The sequence below is a fragment of the Pempheris klunzingeri genome, chromosome 8 (genome assembly GCF_042242105.1).
Source record: "Pempheris klunzingeri isolate RE-2024b chromosome 8, fPemKlu1.hap1, whole genome shotgun sequence".
NCBI classification, from domain to species: Eukaryota; Metazoa; Chordata; class Actinopteri; order Acropomatiformes; family Pempheridae; genus Pempheris; species Pempheris klunzingeri.
This window is the reverse complement of record NC_092019.1, coordinates 22,873,792-22,896,778: the sequence shown is the minus strand read 5'-3', so window position 1 is coordinate 22,896,778 and position 22,987 is coordinate 22,873,792. Positions and strand designations below refer to the sequence as shown.

Below are 22,987 nucleotides of genomic sequence, written 5' to 3'. Positions count from 1 at the left end.
GTTTGATTACGTAATTTCACCGCTAGATAAACCAGTTTAAAACGCTGGGCTCAGTAAAGCAAAGCACCCAAAAGCATGCCCAGACAATAGCTCATAGCTAATGTAGTTCTTAAACTTAGGTTACTTGCAGATAATGTCTGCTAATCGTTGTAATGTTCCCCTTTAGTTCTTTTCTTTCCAAATTACTCCTGAATGTGTCCTAAGAATTGAGTCCAAAAATGCACTTCTATAAACTCTTGTCTCTGCTGTCTTTTAGCAGCCACAGAAAAGCGTCTGTCGAGGGGCATTTCCCACGCCAGTTCAACCATCGTGTCCCTGGCCCGCTCTCACGTCTCAAGCACTGGAGGTAGCAGCACTGAGCCGCTTCTGGACACGCCCCTGTGCACTTTCCAACTACCAGACCTCACAGTGTACCGGGATGACTTCCGTGGCTTCATCGAGAGGGACCTCATTGAGCAGTCGATGATGGTGGCCTTGGAGCATGCCGGTGAGAAGAACTGACCTCCAAACCCACATATGAGATTGTAGGATCTGCATGCAGGGGTTGCTGATTAAAATCTACCACTTTTTTTAGTTGTAGAGGTTTTCACACATTTGTATTGTAGCTCGAGCAGTTTAATGTTAGTCTTTTAGTGAAAAACATTTCATTTTAAAAACTTTATATGACTCCCTGAGCAAAACATCTGTATTCTAAAAATGAGCCACGTGTTTTCCAACACGAAAATCTGCATAGTATGTTTATCCTCCAAACCTCTTAATTTTTTCTATTTGGGAAGTAGCACTACAGCAGTTGTTTTTGATTAACACCATGCCATATTTGCAGAGCAAACAGGTGGGTTAAGTTTTTCCTATTTGCCTGCAGGGCGGCTGAACTGGTGGACGAAAGTGGTTTCAAACTGTCAGAGTCTGCTGCCTCTAGCAACAAGCGGAGATGGAAATTGCCTGTTACACGCGGCCTCGCTCGGTGAGTATCACAGACCTTTCAATCGAGACCCCAATACCCCGCAAGTTCACACTCCATTAGCATTCATTAAGAGAGCTACATTGTTAGTTTAAGCACTAATTGCATTTTACAATGTTGCTGTGCTCATTCACTTAGCCTTTGTGGCCCACTTAGGAGCCCTAGTCCAGAAAATTAATAATGTCCTAATTGATGTGCAGACATTATTCAAGCCCTTGTAGTGCAGCTCCTGGATGGTGCATTTGAAAGTAATATTCATGTGCTAAACTTGTGATTTTAAAAAGATACTCATACGTTTAAGGCAAAACAGTTGGTTACAAATTCAGCTTTTCATTTTTTTCTTAATTTGTGTCTTTTAAACATGGTAACATTAAGAAATACAAAAAAGGCCCGCTTCACTGAACTATTTTATCATTTTCAAATGCAATTATACACTCAATATTATTACAATTACAATTATACAAAATATGTTTTCTAATGCAGGTATGTGGGGTTTTCATGACCGGGACCTGATGCTACGGAAGTCCCTGTATGCGCTGATGGATCACGGGTTGGAGAGAGAGGCACTGAGGCGCAGGTGGAGGTGGCAGCAGACCCAGCAGAACAAAGAGGTCTGTTTCAGAGGCTGCTCATTTCTCTGGGTCATCTTTGTAACCCTGTGATGACTGTATTATGGAACTGGTAGTATGAAACTTGTGAACCTGTGAACAGATTGTTGGTAGTTTGACCCCTTTGACAAAACGGGACAGAATACACAGGGACAATGGACAAGCGAAGGCCTTTACATGCTTCCTATGCCAGATAGTGCATACCGCCTGCAGCTGCTTGCATGCCTGCAATAAACATTTGAAATGTGAATTGCACACAGCTTACTGTTTTTGATTAGCTTTCTGTCGTCTGTGCTATTCCAGCTGTTAAAAAACACAGTGAAACAGGAAAGAACATCAGAGACAGACAGGACAACGATGGGTTGCTGTAAACTTAACTCAATTCTGAGTGATTTCGAAAAAACATATAATTGCTGTAACCTATATTTATGAGGAAATAATAATAATAGTAATTTGGTGTACCATTCCTGTTAGTATTGCAAATATTTGTACAGTATTGTTTGTAGCTGGAAAATCTTTTGACCATTGGACCTATGAAGAAATCCCTATAATATTCAACAGTCACTCTTTCCATACAATGACACAGTCATGGGTACACTGAGTGCACTTGTACAATACAATTCATACCCTAAAATCTACCTTTACTAAGTTTATAATGTCCCGTTTTTTTTCAGACATTGTCTGAAATGTGTAAAATCAGTCATATGTATTGTTGAGGTCATAGTTGAAGGCACTGGACTAATTAATATCGAGAGCTGTTACTAATTTCTTGTCCTCCCTATACAAATGCATGAGGGTACCAGACCATTACATTTCTCAGTATAATACAGTCCTGTACAAGTACGGCTGACTGTGACCTGGGTGCTAAAACATTTCACTGAATTAACACCTCTTTGACAAAATAAAATAAAAGACATAACACACACATATACATTATAGGCATAATGTCAGTGAAGGTGTACCTAATAAAGTGGTCACAACTGCAGCAGCAACAGGGAATTCAAAACTTTGCACTGCAGGTTTGGCAAGATGTAAATATCTGAACCACTTCCATATAGCTGACACTGATTGCCTTCTCTTGGTCAACAGTTTCCTCTCAGCAGGGTAACGTTGGTTCACTGTCGCTTTCTTCTTTGGGTGTTTCATTGTTCTTAACTTTTTGTTTCTATCAAATACAAACAGTGGTTGTAAGATTGTTTTATCATTATCCTACTGTTTAACTGTGCTATCTGTTAACGCTGATATCTCCACCTACTATTGATACTCCTTATCAAAACCCCGGAAACAGGCAGACGGTGTGAGTTGTGTACGCACTGCACTTACATCCAACACCAAACAAAGACAAAAAGAGGATCTTTAGAGCCATTTTAGTCTTTACACAACACAATAACTGTTCTCCCCATGAAAGCAAGCAGAACGGCACACTAAGTATGTTTTCTAAAGTGGTTGCAGACACCCACAGAGGAGATGCCACACGAATGACGGCCTAATGGTCGCCCATTCTCCAGCAGCTACCACAGAAGGCTCCGTAAGCCAATAGCTCATACCAGCGCTGCTCTAGTGGAGCTGCACTGTGTAGTAGAGGACTGAGGCTCACTGGAAAGCTTTCCCGTCTGAATGTGCTGTAGGTGAACAGACACTGATTGTGAGGAAAAAAACATATTAATAAGCTTTTTCCTTCGGTCCGTATATGGAAGTTAAACATGTGATATTAATGAGGGTTCTGTTGCTGCTGTGGGAACGACACAGCAATCTTTAAAGGCTCCAGTTAATGTTCTTTTTTCCTCAATTGTCAGTATGTCACCTTGTGGTAAGATGCCATAACGTCAGTGCATGCTTTTGTGACATTTGACACTCCCTCTCTAAATGGCAAATGTGTGTGTGTGTGTGTGTGTGTCCTTCCTTTCTCCTCAGTCTGGTCTGGTGTACACGGAGGAGGAGTGGCAGAAAGAGTGGAATGAACTGTTGAAGCTAGCCTCCAGTGAGCCGAGAATACACTACAGCACCAACGGCACCAACGGGTAAGGTCTGGCTCGGACAATGCAGGGCCTGTGAACCCAGCACGCACTTAGTCACACTCATGTTTTTATTCATGAACAAACAAACTGGGCTCACAGACAGAAGTGAGTGGCTGGGCCTCATTTTAGTCAGTACGCTAGTTATTGTTCCAAGTGTAAGTCCAGTGGGTTAAATAGGTCTATAAAGCTCTACGATATGAGCAATATAAAACTCTACAGTGCAAAATGTTATGTGTAAAACCAGTTTAAATACAGGTAGCTCTCCTCTTAATCCTCTTTCCTACATTTGTTAATGAATTTTGTTTTTGTGACCCACGAACAAGCCTACAATTCACATTTTTTGTTTTTAAAAATGTCGACCAAAAGCCATGTCGCTGTTGTCTTCAGGGCGGAGTCCTCAGATGAACCGGTTTATGAGAGTTTAGAGGAGTTTCACGTCTTTGTCTTGGCCCACGTCCTCAGAAGGCCCATAGTGGTGGTAGCGGACACCATGCTGAGGGATTCTGGAGGAGAGGGTAAATATACCAGAAGTGTGCCAATGCATCATCTACTGCGTTTTGTAATTTTTTTCACAGATTCATCATATAATTCATCATCTTTATATCTCAGATAGATTACTCGTATGCAAAATGTTACTTGAAAGTAACATTTGAAGTTGTCAGTGATCGATGCCTTGCCTGTTATCTCCAGGAATTACTGCAACATTCATAATAGGCAGAAAGTTGTTGGTGAACTATTGATCTGATTTATTGATGGGGTGGAAGCTGGTTTTTAATTTTAGCTCATTTCCTCCCACCGTACTTTATGGCCTGCTAACAGTGCTGAGGTCGTGCTTTTCACAGCTTTAATGACCTTGTTACCCTTCTCTAGCTTTTGCTCCCATCCCGTTCGGAGGCATCTACCTACCGCTGGAAGTGCCAGCTGCCAAGTGCCATCGCTCACCCCTGGTCCTGGCGTACGACCAGGCGCACTTTTCTGCCCTGGTCTCCATGGAGCAGAAGGACAGCTCCAGCTCCAAAGAGCAAGGTAATGCTCTTCATCAGTCATCTTTACTATCATCTGGATATTGATTTTTTTTTTTTTTTTTTGGAAAACATCTTTCCACTAAGCAGTTGATGCTTTAAAGCTGTAATCATGGATGTAACACTTTCCTTAAATTGTTTAAAAGAGAGAAAAATGTATAACAAATATAATCACAAATTATTGTATTATTATTATTATTATTACACACACACACACATATATATATATATATAAAAAAAGTTATAGTGTGGTTTAGAACAGGAGTTTTCTAGCAGCAGTGGTATCCACTTCCTCACTTTGCAGCTTTGCTCGATGGGTCAGTCTTTTTTTAATATTGACCTACGTGGTTTATTTAAGCATGGTGACTACAGACCACTGGGCTTTTGGGTATATCCAGTGATCTCTGGAGCTCAGCACACAGTAAGCGAGCAAATGACCACCTTCCAGTGTTGAAGATGTCATAAAAGTTCAACCAATAAACGATAAATGATATAATACACTCCAAATTACTATGTATGCATGTCACTATCCTGCTTCTTATGTTTGGTTTTTAATCTTAAGAGTGACATTTTGGAGAAACCATAGACTGAAGTTTGTGCACAAGTTTATCCTTGAAGCTCAAGACAGTGCCCAGACACTGAATCGTTTCATCAGGATTAGACTATCAAAAAAACAATAGTTCAATTGTTAAAATAGAAAGTGAAAGAATTTTTCTCTGCAAACCACCCAGAGTGTTGGATTAAAATGTTTTATACTTTTTTCCCCGTCTCTACCAGCAGTTGTGATTCCTCTCACTGACTCAGAGCACAAAATGCTGCCTCTGCACTTCGCTGTGGACCCTGGGAAGGATTGGGAGTGGGGCAAGGATGACACAGACAACGTGATGCTGGCAAGGTATGGCCTGCCTCTAAAAACAAACACCCACGCATTTACTTGCAGCTCTGTTTGTCAGGTCAGATGTATTCAGAAGGTGCCTTTCACAAACGGACTCGGTCAGAGGTGAACTGATACAGATAAAAAGACTAGAGTGGCACTTGTTCACTCGCATGTGTACGCCCTCATAGACAGCTGTCCCTTTAGGACCGAGTGTTGCCGTGTAGGGATTGACTCCTGACTCCAGATTAGCGACAGTGCCAGTGACAATGAGATTAGCTCTAAATACCCTCTATGAATGGACCAGGGGAAGGAGTGCCAAAATAGCAGCTTGGTAAAAATAACTTTCCACCTTGTTTACGTCAGTAGATGACGCCGTGGATGTCTTATTCCAGTGAAATGGTGGGCAGAGATTATATTACTCGAGTGGCTGTTATTATTGTTTGGAAAAGGTCATTGAGTTGAAAGGCTAGTGCAGAACAGTTAAGCACAACAGCAAGATGCTTTCAGTGCTGCTAAGTACTGTACAATTCAGAACCAAATTACCAGCTGTTGTTAAGAAGCAGCAGGTAAAAGTTCATTCAGTTTTATTATCTGTCTACATTGTAGAAGAGGACCAACATCCTATGAAGTCACTGACCTTTACCGTTATCCCTGAGAACAGCTTAGTTTACTAATAACGGAATAGGCTACTGTGTCACAGTTTATTTCTTGTTGTAACGCTGGTAGCGCTGCATTGATTACTTACATGTGGTTCTACACCTGCATGTTCTTTTGGATCTGTTTTCTGTGGTTGCACATTAGCTGCAACGATTAATCAATTACTTTTCAATTATTAAACTAATCGCCAACTATTTTGATGATCAGCTAATTTGTGTAATTTTTTTAAGGGAAAAATATTCTCTGATTCCAGCTTTTCAAATGTGATTGATGTGTTTTTCTGGCGTCTTTACTCCTCTTTGCCAGTAAACTGAATATTTTTGGGTTGTGGACAAAACAAGACATTTGAGGACATCGTCCTCAGCTTTGGGAAACACTGGTCAACATTCCTCACCCGTTTCTGACATTTTATGAGACCAAACGACTAATCGATTAATCAAGAGAATACTCGACAGATGAATCAACAGTGAAAATAATCAGTTTGCTGCACATTTACCCCTTGTGTCGTGGTTTAGAATCCAGCCCATGACTGTTGTCCAAAAGAGTCTAACATTATTTCCATTCGACCCTGGAGCAGCAGGTGTTGCTCTCCTCTCACTGAGCTTTGACTTGTGTCTCTCTCCCTCCTCTTCCCAGTGTGGCTCTGTCTTTGGAGGCCAAGCTCCAGATGTTACACAGCTACATGACGGTCACCTGGCTGCCCCTGCCCTGCGAGGTAACGATGAAAGTCTGCACATCCACACTGAGCCATTGTTGCTGCTCTACAGCAGGGAGGTTTATAAAGCCAGCTCAGACAACAGGACAAATCATAGTTTTTTTTTGGATGTCCTGGTTTTACCCAAACTCCCTTTTGCAGAGACAGGCAAGATAAATCAGTGATTTTAAAAAAAAAAAAAACAGTGAATTATATTTCTACCAGCCATGAAGGCCGTTTGAGGATTCCAAAGACCCGTTCAGTATTTTATCAGCCAAATTGAGATTTAGAGTAAAAAAGAGCTTGTAACGTGATGATCAAACAGATGCCAAAGTGGATGGTAGACTTAAAGTATTACAGCTGCTTGTGGTTAGTGTTCATATCCCACACTCATTATAAATAAGAGCAATATTTTCCCCTTTTCCACCAGAGCAGCTGTCCCCTAAGTGCTGTACAAAGCATGTGTGAAAACAACTACACTGGGCCATTCAGGTCATAAAGTCACACCACACAAGCGCTGCGACAAAGCTCCTCTTGTGTGCCATACGCTAACATCAGGGAGCTTGGAAGGACCAGTTCATTGCAGTTTTGTGGTTAAGCTGCAGGAACTGTAGGCAATACAGGAATCTCTGTATTGAAATATCATTTATGGGCATTATTCTGTTAAGCAGTGCTAGCAGAGGACCACTGTGTGGTGGTCATATATTGCAGAGAGACGGAGCGTTCTGTTCTTGAATTCTGCGTCATCATGTAGGTCATGCCCTTTCCATAAACAGTATTCTTTATTTTGCAGCTTCCTTAACATGTTTGTAGATATGAAAAGGCGTTTGGACACTGAGTCATTTGTGTTTTTCTGCACCGCTCTGCAAAAGACAGCTTGTGACTCATTCTTTTCACATCCTCTGTATCTTGTGTTTGCTTATTTCCACCTGAGGGGCATGTAGCTGCACGTTTTTTCCCATTTCTTAAGAACCTGATATATATATACAGTATATATATATATTTTTTCGTTTCCATTGGAATGTGGTCAGCAGATTAGGGCCCAATGTGATTTTTTTTTTCTGCAGTATTTCCCATTAGTTTGTGTTTCTGCTGTGTCTCCTTGCAGCAAGCCCCTCTGGCCCAGCCCGAGTCTCCCACAGCATCAGCAGGAGAGGATGCCCGCACTCCTCCTGACTCAGGAGAGTCAGACAAGGAGTCCGTCAGCAGCAGCTCCAATGGCAACGGAGACACAACCACAGGGTCAGCGGTCAATGGAGGCGGGTCTTTGGCTAAGAACAGCTCCTCTTCGTCGTCTAGCTCCTCCAGCAGTGGATCTGCTGGGGCGGCAACGGGAACAGCGGGGAAGGACAAAACCAAGAAGGAGAAGGACAAGGATAAAGACAAGAAGAGGGCAGACTCTGTGGCCAATAAACTTGGCAGTTTTGGCAAGAGCCTGGGCAGCAAGCTAAAGAAAAACGTGGGCGGACTGATGACAGGAAAGAACGCTGGACCTGGAGGTGTCAAGCAGGAGGGTGGGGAGAAGAAGAAGGGCTCGTTTAGGGGGAGGAAGGGCAGCAAGGACAGCTCGCCTTCAGCCCACGCCTCAGAGGATTCTGGCAAAGGCTCCCCCTCCTCAGGTAGCGAGCGGCTCAACGGAACAGGGAGCAGTATGAGTAGCAGTGGCGGCAGCAGCACTGAGAGCGATACCTACAAGTACAGTGCTGATGTCAAGGTCAGCCTGGGCATCCTCAGAGCCGCCATGCAAGGTGAGAGGAAGTTCATCTTCGCCAGTCTTCTCACTACCAGCAATCGGCAGCCCTTCCAGGAGGAGATGATCCAGCGCTACCTTACCGATGCAGAGGAGCGCTTTAGGGCCGAGCAGGAGCAACAGCGCCGCGAAGCAGAGAGGAAGGGCGTCACCAATGGCATCCAGCCACCAAAGAAGGAGACAGTTGGTGGTACAGAGCTGACCTACCGGCCCTATGAGGCCAAAGAGGAGCTGTCAGAGAACTTGTCACCTTCCTTCAACCAGCTGAAGCCCTCTCCTCTGAGCCCCTCTATGTACTCTGGTGTTGTTCCCATCCCCCGGCCCTCCTTCATAGACCAGCCTCCTGCCCCAGCACCCCTTACCCAGCACCTTCATATGCATGGCTACATGGATACTCGGCGCCAGCTCGCCGGTGGCTCCCCTGCAACCTCCTACCCCGGCCTCCCCTCTTACGCCACCCTTCCCCGACACTGCCCCACAACGCAGGGTCCCTCCCTCCCCCAGTACAATAACTCACAAGGCCCTGCCTCCCTGAGTCCCTCTCGCCTTGTGCCCTCATACCCCCCTGAGTTCGACCCACCAGACTACCCTGGGTCTGAAACCGCTGGTGGGAGTTACACCAACGGCTTCCGGGACATGCGAGTCAACCTAGACTCTCGGAGTGGGCAACCCCCCGTCAGACACTACTCACTGGGCAGCGCCGGCGGTTTGGCCAGCCTGCAGTCCAGCCGCTGTCGGACACCCAGCTGCACCTACTACGGACACCCCGAGACGGGCAACTACTGCTCCTACTGCTACCGGGAAGAGCTTAAAAAGAGGGAGCCAGAAGCAGCCATCCACAGGTTCTGAATAGACCTTGTTATGGCTTGAATTTGATGAGTGGCCTTTTTCAGTTGAGACAAATAACGGCTGGGGGCGGAGCCGCCTCTGGATGGACAAGAGAAAGGCACAACCAGCTCCCTCCCTCTTTAGCTATGTCACTTCCTGTTGGAATAGATAGCCTCAGAAAGTGGCAGAGAGTCGACCTGACTACAGAACAAACAGGGTGGTTTGTGGCTGCTGGGGTCACATGTTAGACCATAGAATAAACTAACTGCACTTCTGTTACATTTTGCTGTGGCTCTTATGCAGGCGTTATGTATGAGTGTGTGTGCGTGTGTTTGTGTGTGTGTGTGTGTGTGAGCTGCAGGCTCTCCTCCTTTATCAGAGTTTTACGCCTTGCTACGGTCTCCTCCTGCTGGAGAGAATGTATATGGCAGGCGCCATACATAACACTCATCAACACACATACAGTACATGCTCACAGACAGTACACACTAAGTCACACTCACACTACTACTACACAGTGATGCAAGCACAAACAGAAAAGGCACGCGTGTCTCCACTCCATTTGTGGTCTGTGATAATGTTTGGATTGGCTAATTAAGGGATGTTTAAGCATTTTGAGGTCACATCCAGTTGGGGTGATTTCAGTGTTATACAGATTTTACACTACTGTTACTAGATGCTTGCGTCATATGTACCTCGGGAAACAGCAGAATTAATCCTTGTCGAATTGCTTTTTCGTCGGTCACCATTTGCATAATGCAAATTGAAACTACCGTGCAATGCTAATGATAAAGCGTTCTGTGGGCTGCTGTGGTGCTAATGTTCCAGAATGCAAACACATAAATGTCCATGCATTTAGCAGAACTGCTCTGCACTGTTAGTATCTTTTTGGCAAAACAAATATCACCTAGAAATGTCCTGTTTTTGTCCAAATCATATAAGCTATAAATTGGATTATGAAGATGTCAACCGTTTGAAGATTAAATGTGGTTGGTCACATTATTGACCAGGCGTTGTAGAACAAAGATGACACGGTAACATAGCACTGCAGTAAGATACTGTTCCCAGAGCCTGATCCGGAGTATTTCATATGTTTGTTGAGATGTTTTCTCTTTCTTAGTCAGGTCTTCCTCTTTCTCTTAACAGTGGTTGGCTGTGAGGGATTAGAATATTGTGGCCAACCCAGGCATGCAATACTACACATCATAAAGTGAAATTGTCACATCCAGCACAACAGATTATGGAGACACCCGTCACGTGCGCAACATACAGATAAGTTTGATTGATGATGTTTCTAAACACAAGCGAAGTGATTTGGTATTAACCAGGTGACATAAAGTTGCTCTGAAGCGGTGAGGGTGTCTGCAGCTGTGACAATTGTCGCCAACTTCTGTTTGCGTGATGCGAAGGGATGCATGCACTTTTGTGGATGCTGACACCTTCACATCCTACTGACGGTTGAGAAATGCGAAAAACATGTTTCATACAATCCCACGATCACACAACAAGGTTAACTTCAGAGTCCTCCATCCACAGCGTCCTGATCAACAGGACACCTTAATGCCGATTGGCTCTGAACTTCTACTTCTTAAGGAGGTTTCTCAATTTCTGGCATTCGTCCCGCCAAATCCAGTTGCGTTCTCTTTTTGCACAAATTCAAGCACTTTCCTGATGTCCGTAGATACAAAACTTCTTACTGTTTTTGAAGTGGCCTGACTGTTGTCCTTCGTTCATCTCTGCAGACACTGCCACCTCTGTTCACGGCAGATCAGGGGCACAGGTCAGAGGGGTTTCTCGAAAAGGATTCAGTTACTGTAGAGCTGCAGCATTTCGGCGCCAGCGCCACCATCTAACTCAGTTTCCTAGTTGCCTTTTTCAGCATTTGTCCTCATGGCATCACAGTCCTGTTTGTACGTCGTTGTAAGACCAACATCAAGTATTCACTGCTTGCTTCTTTGCCTGCAGTTTGTAGTACTACTGCCCCAAAATTGAACAAATGATTATTCTTAGATTGTATTGAAGCTGTTGAGATGATGCCGTTGTTCTTGTCAGTTGGGCATTATCGGCTGGTTGGCGGTAGAGTCTTCCTTATTATTTCCAATTCAAGGCAGTTTAACTTGTACTGTCAAAATGACTAAATACTTCAATTTGTTGTCACCACCACAGTGAGAAGCCATGGTGAGGAATTTATTTTGAGGCGTTTATTGAATCTGTTCTTGAGCATTAAGTCTAGAAAAGCACAATTCAGTATGCAATCCACTGCCTTGCCCAGCTGAGGGCGCTCTTGTTTTTCTTTTTCTTTTTAACTCACTTTTGAAACTCACTTTATTTGGAGCTTCCCCCCTCGCGACCCAAAACTTAAACCACAGACTTAAATGAATACTGGGGAGTGGTTATCAGTAGTACTGATTCAACACTGTGTCACACTGTATTACAAAATGATCTGCATCAAAAAAGCCGGTGAATGAAGAAAGGAGTCTTCTTGCCGTGCACATTTTAAGTAACGCTCAAGTTTTAATGACGGAACTTGAATTCTGAATTCCCCCCCCCCCCCCCCCCGAAAAATATTTGCATTTGCTGTGTTTCTGTGTGCTGACATGTGTCCATGCATCAGCATTTTGATTGAGAGGAGGCCCGTGAAGTGTTTCCCTTACTGTGGGACGGTGATGCCTGTTTTTAATGTATGTGTGCAGACTCTCCTTCCCCGCCCTCCAAAGTAATAATTAGCTCACGAAAACCATTTCATTCTATTATTTTATTTTATTTTTTTTAGTTTTTATTTTGTCTGCATTGTAATGGTTGCCTCAGAAACATGTAAAACACCAGACTCTACAGGCTACAAACACTTTTTTTGTATTTAAGAGGAAAAACAATGAGAGGTTGTATAAATATGTTCCAAGTTATTTTTGTAAGCCCAAAGTTTTACAGTGTTTTTAAAAGGGTGAGAATGTATATCGTTGGATACTAAAACAGGTATGGATGCTGAGCTTGTAAGAGTCTGGATTTGGGGTAGAATTGCTGTAAACCAGAAAGAGCCGTTGTTGCTGGCAAAGGCGACTCCCAGATGGGCCTCTGGACACTCGAGGCTCTCTCACTGCAAACTAATTTCCTCAATGCTGACCTAACAAGATACCATTTGAGAATATATATTTATAGTGAGATTTTTTAATAGGTTTCCTTGTGGAATGTTTAGTTGCGACATTTTAGGATGTTCTTTCTCACGTGGCTAGTTGTCTAGCAGTCTGGCTTTTATTTGTGGCTTTTATTTTATTTTTTTCAATTTGTACATTTTGTTTACTTTTTTCTACAACCACCAATCCGTGCTATGCTAAAACATGACAGTAATGTTCTTGTTGACCCAGCTCGTTTCCTCCAGACCAGAAGAGAAATGGCTCAGAATTAGTTTTTGCGACACAACTGACCCGATATATTTTTCTATATTGTACAACACTGTATTTTCTGTGTGAACAGAATACTCTTCATCAGTGACATTAACATGGAATACTTCGAGTTGCATGGGACTGGAACTGTTGCATGTAAATGGCAATTCATTTTACCAAATTTGTGCATTATTTTAACTCGAGTTCAGTTGTCCTGGTATTTTGATCTGTTTTTATTTTTTATGGTTTTAATGTTTTCGTTCTGTTTCTCTTGAGAGGAGAGCCCTACGGCTGTGTGACAGTGCAATCTGGATAGAAAGAACATCAGATTTTATGTTAGGTTATTATTATTATTATAATTATTCATTTTTTTTGCACCGTTTGAATAAATTCTCATTGTATTTCAAGAATACTGTGCCTCCTCCTTTCTGCATTTTAATATGTCTGTCGGTCTACAGACTGCTGGATCATAAAAGCTACAATCACTGATATGGAATTAATTCCATATAAACAGAGCTGACGGACTATGCATGTAATAATGACATGAAGATGAATTTAGATATTCTAAACTCATAGTTTAATGAACTTTACACACTAGGCTGGAATATCTTGGAATTAGAGTTGAGAACATTTTTCATTTTTCAAGCAAAAATGTTAAATACTTCCTGGTTCCAGCTTCTCAGATGGGATAAGTTGCTCCATTTCGTTGTCTAATGTGATAGGAAACAGAATAGATTTTGGTTTTGGATAGTTTCAGACAAAACAAGCAATTTAAACATTTTATAAACCACATGGAAACTCTGATAAATCAAAAATCTAAATCATCATTAGCTGAAGCCCTACAGACCTTACAATGGGCAAAATGTAACATGCTTTACATCTGAAGCGAGTTGTTAAAGACACCCCCAGTTTAAGGTTTCAGGGTGGAGGTATGAGAGTCATCCGAAAGCATCTGTCCTGCCAAAGTGTTCTTCAGTAAGGCACTGAGTCCTTACCTGCCCCTGGATCACTGTTATGCTGCTCCTATGTGGCTGTGAAGGGCAACAGATAACAGCATTTCCTCAGCAATCTTAATAAGTATCAATGGAGCAGAAACAAATTGAACAGATAAATAAGGGAGTTCAGTCATATATGTAATGGGAATATTTTTCCTGTGTATTACCCTAGCCTTGTTGCATTATACATCGCTGAATAACTGCAGCTCAGATGATGCAAGGTCCTGTGTCTGGGACTGTTTTATGTATTAGAGAAATCGGAGACCCTTATGTAATATTGAACAGTTTCCCATGTGGTAAAAAATCCAGACCTCTCTCTATTATAGTTCACAAGGACGCCGTCTCTCCACCTGTTCAGCAGGACAGACCGCCGCTCAGGATTATTCAAACTTTCCCTGTTCTCGCTGCAAAGGAATTTCTTCTGAATCGGGCTCCTGTATTTGTCTGAAAGAGAGGTAACTGGCGGTTTCTTTCCACAAATTTGGGTGAGAGAGGAGAGGAGAGGAGCCAGTGCCCCGCACAGACCTGCAGAGGGATCAGAAAAAGGTACTGCTGACCAAAAACAGGCTGTAGATGGTAAATCAACAGGAGTATTTAGTGTTTTTTTAAGGAGGAGCTTTGGAGGCTTCGAGAGGGTCGAGAGATGCGTAGTTTTATGGATGTTGGCTCACTGAGTCAGCTGCTGCTTCGCTTTAAACCCTCAACAAGGAGTCGGCCACGAGCCGGAGCGCTCCTGACTCAGAACAAACCTTTCATTTTACTGAGTGTGTGTGTAACAAAAGTTGTTCTCTTGGATGTCATTCATGGCCAGAAGGGTCATTGGAGAACAAAACCATGTGTCATATGTGAAAAGAAAAGCAAGCGGATATGTGAAAAGAAACGTCAAAACAGAGGACCAGAAAGAGAAGCCAGCTTGGACGTCATGACGCATAAGTTTGAGTTTAAAGACTTTAAAGAACTTGAGAGAAGTGACACAGGTTGATAGGAATCTTCAAAGTGGTATAAATGCAATAGTGCAAAGTAACTGAGTACATTTACCTGAGTACAATACGGTTTTGAAATACTTTGAATTTAATTCTAACCTATGCTTGTGTTCACCACCTTTCAGAGAGAAATGCTGAACTTTTTACTTTATTTCTTGTTACTTCAGTTCACTGCTGTCGTCACTTGTTCGATAGCAGATTAAGATGCTATATGCAGGACGTGTGGTGCACTTTCAAAAAGAATTTAGTTTGTATAAAACAGATAAAAAGTACCTGCACCTGGATGCTACTTAACAAATGGATGCATTACTATTAACAATCCGACAAGATGAGAAGAGATAGAAAAAGATAAGATGAGATCAAGTAAGATAAGCTTTTATTTATCATTTATTCAGGTTCAGTTCAGATTTTTTTGTTTTTAAAAGAACTGTTTAAATAAAATTATGATATATAAGATAGAAATATGAATAGAAAGAAGACGCAAGAAGAGCAATAAAACATAGAACTACAAAGCATGCAGCACCCACAACCACTTGTACTTTCACATATAAAACAACAGATTACTTGTAGTTTTTTAGTCTATGGGTGCATGTTGCTGATCACACCTCGGTGCTTGTGATTGTTTTGGGTGCAGGGCACCCACCGCTCTTTTTGGTGTCACTGTGGTGCTGTGGAGTGCTGCTGAGTTCAGGAGTTCGGTGAAAGCAGGGAAATCTGACTTCCTACCACTGCCCACTGACCTGTGGACCTCCGTAGTGGGCTTGGGACTGTGCAGGTTACTCACTGTACTGGTCCACACGCACTGGCCCTTTAAGAGGCTCCACTGCTGCACTTTGAGGGTTTTTTTTTTTTTTTTTTTCCGTCCGTGTGTGTTTCACTATGGCGAAGGAATAAACAAATACAAAGGCGGTGGGCAGGACAGCGGCAGTAACGGTGAACACATCTCTCCGTCGGTGACTAACGCCGGTTAGTAACACAGAGGCTTCGGCGGGCTGTGCTCTCGTTGTTGCGGGACGTGGATGCTGTCGGTGCCAACAGCGATGAAAAGAGCGAAAATAGTTTGCTGCCTGTCCACACTGAACACCTCAGTAGTAGCAGCCGGTGACACAGGCTAGCCGTTAACTTACCGGACCGGACCTCTCTGCTCTTTCTGACGGTCTTCTTCGGCTCAACATTCACAGAGGGGGGGACACTCACCCAGCGACCGTTAGCCTGTCTCACACACACACACACGGACATTTAAAAAAAAAAAAAAAAAAAATTTTTCATTCGCTCGGCGGTGTTTCTCTCGCATTTCTCTGTTCGAGTCGGGTCGAGCTGTCGTCCAAAAATGTTGACAGGATCTAAAACCACGTTCAAAGTGAGACAAATGCTCCCAGACATCAAGGTAAGGTCGCATCGGTGCCCGGACAGTTAGCTAGCGGCTAGTTAACCTACCCGGAATGTTAAGTTAATTCCAGAACGTTACTTATTGGAGAAACGGAATGCTAGCTGTGCTCCGTAGAAGACTTGTGTCAGCACTAACTTGTCTTATCCAGTTTCACACTGAAGTCTGAGCCACTCTTTATCTACTAAAAGCCATTCTGACAGTGATGGAACAGAACAGAGCGGGGCTCTCTTTGTAAAAACCCAGCTCTTCAGCTAGTTTCTTTATTTCTGTGATTCCTGAATACACATCTGACTCCTATTTCCCCCCCATCTTCTCTGTCCTGGGACTTGCCTCCAGCATGAAAGCTCCAGCACCAATAGTGTGGGTTACATCATTTTCAGCTGGATTAATTGTTACTATTGTTATGCCAGTGTGATGGAGGCTTGTGTTCAGCCAGTGTTGCTCTCTCACTGCTGTACCATTAACTCACCATCAACACGCAACATGTGACAAGACACCAGAGAGGCCAGGAAGCAGGAAACAGTGGCCGTCTTTCACCGTGCAGAGCTATAAATGTGCACTCAGGTAGTCTGCAGCCTGACTGGATTGGAAACGTGTGGTCTCCCCTCTGTGAGCCCATTCAGTGTGTGAACGTGGACTGTCTCCTCTTATTTTTGTTCACAGCTCAGGGTGGCAGCTTTGCAGGGGGAAAGTAGGCTGCATAGGGCTGCTGTTTCCCTCTGCGTGGACGACAGGGAGATGCCTAATTACTCTAAGGGTACATAATGTCACCGTCTTTGGCTGCACGCCTTGTTAAAGGCCAATGAAGTGGTGGTGAATCTTAATCACGTCTCATGGCAGGGCCTTGCCTCATATGGGATTAAGTTGTCGTGTGCAGAGACAAATGGTGCAGACCATCTTGATCTCCAGAGAACTGTGTGCTGAACACTTGGAGCCAGATTCAGCTGCTTTATTTGCCAAAGCTTTGAAGGTCACATGATGCTGCAATAGATTGCTTTGACCTGCTGAAGATGAAATCCTTGTGCTGCTGCATTTCAAAGGATAAGAAAGATACTGTCTCTGTTTCACAGCACATGAGACTGAGAGGGTTTGGGTTAGAAGGACACAATAGTTTGATAGGCAGCACAAAGGAATGTGTACACACAGTACGAATGCGCTCGTAGTGGCTCCTTCCTTCGGGAACGGTCTCTTGGCACCGTCTTTGTGTTGCCTGGCTTTTTGTCTCTCCCTGGTTATTTTCAGCAGCCGCAGGGGGAAACGGTAACAGATGCCTCTTTACTCTGCCCTCGGGCGAGGCTTGCATCTGGAGTGGGGGTGATGTGCTCTGCACAACATCTGGCTGTCGCTATGGAGACAGCAGTTGGGAGGTAGAGGAGCTTTGAATTTGATTACCTCCGAACGAGACGTGCAGAAATCCTCACAGCCCCCCACCGATGGAATCCCATGTGTCCGAGCATGAGGCTGTGGCTGAGCATAAGATATGGTAATGTGGAGTAGTAGGCTGTGTAGATTATATGCACAGGCCACCCACACACCCTGGTGGGTTTCACTTCCATGAGCATGTGTTGAGACTGCTTTAGAAAACTGAATCCAATCCTGGGCTGAATTTGGACCAGATGGCATTGCAATTTGCATGTACTGGTGAATCTTATCTTTCTAAATCATGGTGTAATATATCCAAACTATTTTTGATTTCTTGATTAACTGACTACTGAAAAATTACTTGCTTGGTTTGTACGACCAACAGTACAAAATCCAAAGCGATCTATTTTACAGTCACATAAGACAAACAAACGCAGCAAATCCTCCAAAAATGTTTGCTTGATAAATGACAAACCCGAGAAGTATTAAGAAAACAACAGCAGCACATACATGCTGCATAAGGATGCTCAGGCCTGCAGCGTGACAGGACAGCAGGGTTATTCAGGCTTATTTTGGCTGCTGCTATCCCCTTGAGTTCCTTCTATCTGCATCTCCCAGCCAGCTTTGAAGCAGCCAGCATGAAAGGCACACAGCACAAAGCTCCACAGAAGCAAAAATGCCAGAGGAGGGATCATCTGAGCTCTGTTCAGAGTGCTTGAAGATCCAGTTCTGATAGGAGTGGGCCAAGGCAGTACAGCCGCCCACACCCGCTCCCATAGGTCTCCGGCGTCACATTCACTGCAAGCCCCTGAGCCACGGGGGCTCCCACTGCTTAAACACAGCACCAACAATGGGCTCTTCTTAACACCAGAGCAGATTTATGCTCCCGTTAGAGGGGGCATTGATCTGGCATTGGGTGATAATTAACCAGCGGCACTGTTCAATAGTGAAAGAGCTGGGTCTTAAGAGGCTAGGTCGTTTGTCAGTTTTGATTGTTCGGAGCGACTCTGATTATCTCACTCATGGGACCTGAGCTGTCAGAGTAAAGCCGACCCTCAAAATAGCATTTTATACAAGAGACGATTATGAGCGTCTGAAAATGTTCGAGCTCACACTCTCCTGTGCAATGATGCAGGCAATCTCCAGGGACCAAGAGGAGGTAATGCTGCTGTTGATGGACACACTGGCTGTTGTGGGTATCAGACATGTGATCTTTTAGTCACACAGCAGCCCGTCTAGCCACTAGGCAACCCTCCTGCCCTTTTTAAAAGAAGAATCCCAGAAACCGATATGTCAGGGCTCCCCTGACAGGCAGTGCAGTGACTGGTGGCAACCTGCTGTCAAATCAGATAGCGTGTGATTTGTGAATGTAGGCTAATGGAAGCAGGCCAGTAAGCCGCACTGTTATCTTTTTATTTTTACTTAATGTTCTTAATACTGCCATCACTGCCATTTTACTGTCACGGAATTATCGTTAATTAGTGAGAGCTGATATGACCTGCTGCCTGCATCGTTTATCATGTTGACAGGTGGAAGCGCCAGCTTAAAGGGAGGAACTGTTAACTGAATGTGTTCTCCACTGCTCTTTGCTGTGACAGACAGAGGAGAAACAGCAGAATCATTACTCCAGGGGCTCAGTGAATTTTGCCAACCCAGGAGTTAGAGCAGAGTCAATTACCCATGTGACTGAATAATTTTTCACATTCACCGCACTCTAGTTTTCGCTCTAATATATTCAGCCTGGCTGTAATTTAGGAAAGCAGAGCTGCAACACTGGGAGGTTAAGCTGGACGAAAAGCACAGTAAAGAAACACAGCAGAGCACGGTAAATAAAGGATCAGACTTTGATCTGTTAAAATATGCCCAGGTCTGCTCCGATCCTTAGGATTGGCTGGAGACATCTCTAGCAATACGTTTGTTCAGCAGCAACAGGCGGGGATAATGTAGATTATTCCGCAGGGATAACCATTTAAAGAGCCAGCAATTATCTCTTTGTTGTTTGTCCAGAGGTCCTGACTAATGGTGTTATAATGAAGAACGGATAAAGAATGCACTTACTGCTGTTAATATTCTCTTGTTGCTAGACATTCATGGAAGGTTTCAGAATAAAATGTTACAGCAGGGAGAGTTGTACTAATAGCCGCAGGCTGTTGCAGAGAAATGGGTTAAAAGCTGGATATTCACTATAGTGTGATGCAGAAATCCCACATTAAATATTAACCATATGAAATCCCAAGTTATGAAATATTGATTTATTTTTCACCATATATGTCAGAATGGGTTTCTGTCCTCTCTGTCATTTCTGTGTTCTCTCATGATAAGTCCAAAATGCAGCTTTTGCTGGAATCCAGTTACTGCATTTTTAATACACTGCACCAGGTAGTATATTTCCACTGACAGCCTCATTCTACCATGAACTGCTGATTATATCCACGGCAGTTTTCTGTCCCTTTGCTTTACCCTTGGGGTTCTGCTTCCAGTGCAATATGTTTGATGTCAGGTATTTTGTTTCTATAATGGAAAATGCAGAATACAACTCCAGGTCTGCTTCTGAAGGAAAGACATGGAACTTCTGTGAGAAAAATTAGATTTTTATTTCTGTAGACAAAGAAAACCTCATGTTGTTCTAAGTGGAATAAGAGGAAACACTTCAAAGTGAGCCCCATTTAGCAAAATTACCTCATGTCCTCATTTTCCTTCCAAGCCAGTGCTGTAAGACTGTCCCCATTCATGTTAAGAAATGTAAAGCACAATACAAATGAGCTGGGCTGTTACCCTTTTCAGTACAGCGAGCAGTGGCGAAGACCTAAAGTGTATTTTACAAGCCCAGGGCAGAGCATGCTGGTGTTTTTATGAAATGTTTGCCCCAAAATAAACTGCCTACCCCAGCTTTAAGAATGACAGGAGATGGAGATTACAATGCAACACTTGGGGGAATTTCTCCAGTGTCCCTCTGAAATTCCCATTCGTTCTCTTTCCCTGTGAGTGTGGCCTGTTGTTTAAGGCAAGAGAAGTATGTTCCAGATCCAGGAGCAAGCAGGCTTACTGCCGAAGTCTGGCCACAGTAAAAAGGGGAAGCCATGAGCAATGGAAACTGCAATAAGCCTTGGCCACTGTCCCTAAGGATGAAGGGAGGGAGCAGAGGAGGGCAAAAGTGGGGCAGAGACATAGCACATGGGCGAATGAGGCAATTAAAGTGATAAAGTGGAGGAACTGAGGCCACAAATTAAAGCAAAAAAAGTGAAATGTCAGCTTAAACATGGCCCTGGAAATGAGTGGCTTGTGACCCAAGAGATGAAGGCAGCTACTGCATCTTTACATTTATGTATAGAGATGATCGTCTTACCATTTCCCTGATCTCTGTTGTCTGGTTTACCCCTGGATTTCACACATAAATGCATTTGCTGTAGATCTTTCTATCATATGCACCAATCAAAGCTTTGCAAGTTTAACCAAAGGACCTCCACTCATATCAGCCAGCCTTATCACATTATTTACATAGCCCAGTTTTTCAGCTGAGTGCCAGTAGCATTTCACCTTGTGCATTACAGTGTTATCTAGCATCACTTGCCTCACAAAACCCTGAGGCACAAGTTTGTCAGTGCTGACAACCTTCAGAGGATAGATCTGACAGACTAGACTCATGAAAGGAATAACAAAACAACATCTGAATAGCCTCTGATGTTCTTAAAAGGGGAAGAGGAATTCAGCTGCGGCTTTTCTGTGTGTGTTGATGTAGAGACTGAGGGAAAGCACAAGACTTTTTAAAGCCAGATGGAAAAAAAATGAACAATACACTGTCAAGCAGAAAAGTCTTGTAAAACTCCAGTGTCTTTGCCTTATCATCAAAAAAGCGTTGTTTTTCTCCAGAGCTTTCAGCCTTTTAACTTGGTCAGTAAATTTGTTCAAACCATAACCATTTTTTTGAATGTCCTGGACTGAGCCTAGAGAATATATGTCAGGGAGAACTCTCAGTGCTATTGGCTCATTCCTGTAGTTTTATTCCAGATGTTGGGTTTGGCAGTATAGAACTGTTTTAAAGCAAGATATTGCATCACAGCAAATATGCCCTTAATTACTGCTCATATATGTGGATTGATTAAAACCGTTCTCTGTTTTTATTACCACATTCATGGCTCACTTAGCTCTAGCATACTAGCTTAATTAATTAACAATGGAGTAAGGCAGTTTACAAACAGTTTTCTTCCTTCTTTTAGAATACATTTAGACCAATAGTTTACAATGTATGTATTAAAATATTAGTTTCATGTACAGGCTACTGCATGTCACATTAAAAACTATGAACTTAAATCTTCATGCCAACGTTCCATCATGATACCATCAGTACACTGCAGAATCTATGGGCTCCTGTTAAAGAAACAGCCAGACTCTCTCACGGGCAAAGAAAACAAGCAGCTATGAAGAAGTGTGATTTTACTACCTTTTCATGGAGCAAAGGTCCTCTTTGTTAAATGTTTCATAGAGGGCCACAAGCCCGGAGTCTCAGGTTTTCATGAGCACGCTGCTAACACAGAACTCAAAAATAACCACACTGCAAAATTGTTAGCATAACTGTGGCGACTGAGTAGACTCATTGTTATTGTTCACACGTCCTTGCTGATTCGAAGAAATACCTTAAATGAAACAATGATTAATAGTTTCATTGTGGGCCAGAACTGCTGAGAGAGACATTTTAGGCTGTACAATGTAAAGTTTTCCTGGATGTCAACTCAGGGCCTTAACTCCATTTCTGCACCACTATAAAGCTTGTGTACCACCTGTAGTATCACATCGCAGTCTCTCATAGCAGACCTTGCCGTATTATGGGATTTGAAGGTGATAAATGTAAATGGCCTTCACAAGGGGGGGTTAGTAGCAAAGTTAAGTGGAAGCATATGTGCTGGTAAGCTCGCAGTCTGATTATAGAAACCTCTGTGGCTATGTGGGGTTGGAGACTGCTTGTAGAACAGACTCAAGTATGTGAGACTTCATTACTGCTATAGGGGATACAGGAACAAACAGCAAGATGGAAACTAAGGATCATGGAGCATTGTGTGGTTTGGCTTTGTTTCTTTGTCTTTGAAAATGGGTCCATTGAGACGGGCCAGATGAGAGAAGCAGGCAGAGCCGTAATTTAAATATAATCAGTAAGACCAAAGGTGACATACAGTGAGGCTCTGTCCATGTGTTTAGTGTGTTCTTTGTAGGTTTGGTTTCATACCTAAACTATTTAAAGAGCTTGTGGGCACAAGTTAGAAAAAGAACATTATTCCTTTCAAATGAACACTGCTGTCATAATTGGTCAGGGCACTTAGGTACTTGTGAGGCATAGTGGACAAGATTTAGCCTTCAGTAAGATTAAATTGTTCAATTTTAGTGTATGTCACTTTCATTAAAAGGAATAGCTACAGATTTTGATAAATATGCATATTTGTTTTCTTGCCAGGAGTTTGATGTGAAGA

General features: G+C 43.1%; 2 protein-coding genes across 6 annotated transcripts in view; both read left to right on the top strand.

The window, feature by feature from the left end:
* Positions 1-13,205, top strand: part of otud7b (OTU deubiquitinase 7B) — a 33,589-nt gene extending 20,384 nt beyond the window's left edge. Inside the window, exons 4-12 of one of the 4 annotated variants that reach the window (XM_070835291.1) lie at positions 260-487; positions 863-964; positions 1,445-1,572; positions 3,484-3,590; positions 3,975-4,102; positions 4,458-4,613; positions 5,390-5,504; positions 6,780-6,858; positions 7,946-13,205. In XM_070835291.1, coding sequence (XP_070691392.1) covers positions 260-487; positions 863-964; positions 1,445-1,572; positions 3,484-3,590; positions 3,975-4,102; positions 4,458-4,613; positions 5,390-5,504; positions 6,780-6,858; positions 7,946-9,436 — 2,534 coding nt within the window. In that variant the 3' untranslated portion in view covers positions 9,437-13,205. Of the gene's footprint in view, positions 1-256; positions 488-862; positions 965-1,444; positions 1,573-3,483; positions 3,591-3,974; positions 4,103-4,457; positions 4,614-5,386; positions 5,505-6,779; positions 6,859-7,945 lie in introns of all 4 variants that reach the window. The other 3 variants (XM_070835290.1, XM_070835289.1, XM_070835288.1) reach the window with 3 other exon arrangements.
* Positions 13,206-16,089: 2,884 nt separating this feature from the next.
* Positions 16,090-22,987, top strand: part of mtmr11 (myotubularin related protein 11) — a 29,084-nt gene continuing 22,186 nt past the window's right edge. The window contains exon 1 of one of the 2 annotated variants that reach the window (XM_070835605.1): positions 16,090-16,160. In XM_070835605.1, the coding sequence (XP_070691706.1) occupies positions 16,104-16,160 (57 nt within the window). In that variant the 5' untranslated portion in view covers positions 16,090-16,103. Of the gene's footprint in view, positions 16,161-16,679; positions 16,728-22,987 lie in introns of those variants that run through there. The other variant, XM_070835606.1, reaches the window with a different exon arrangement.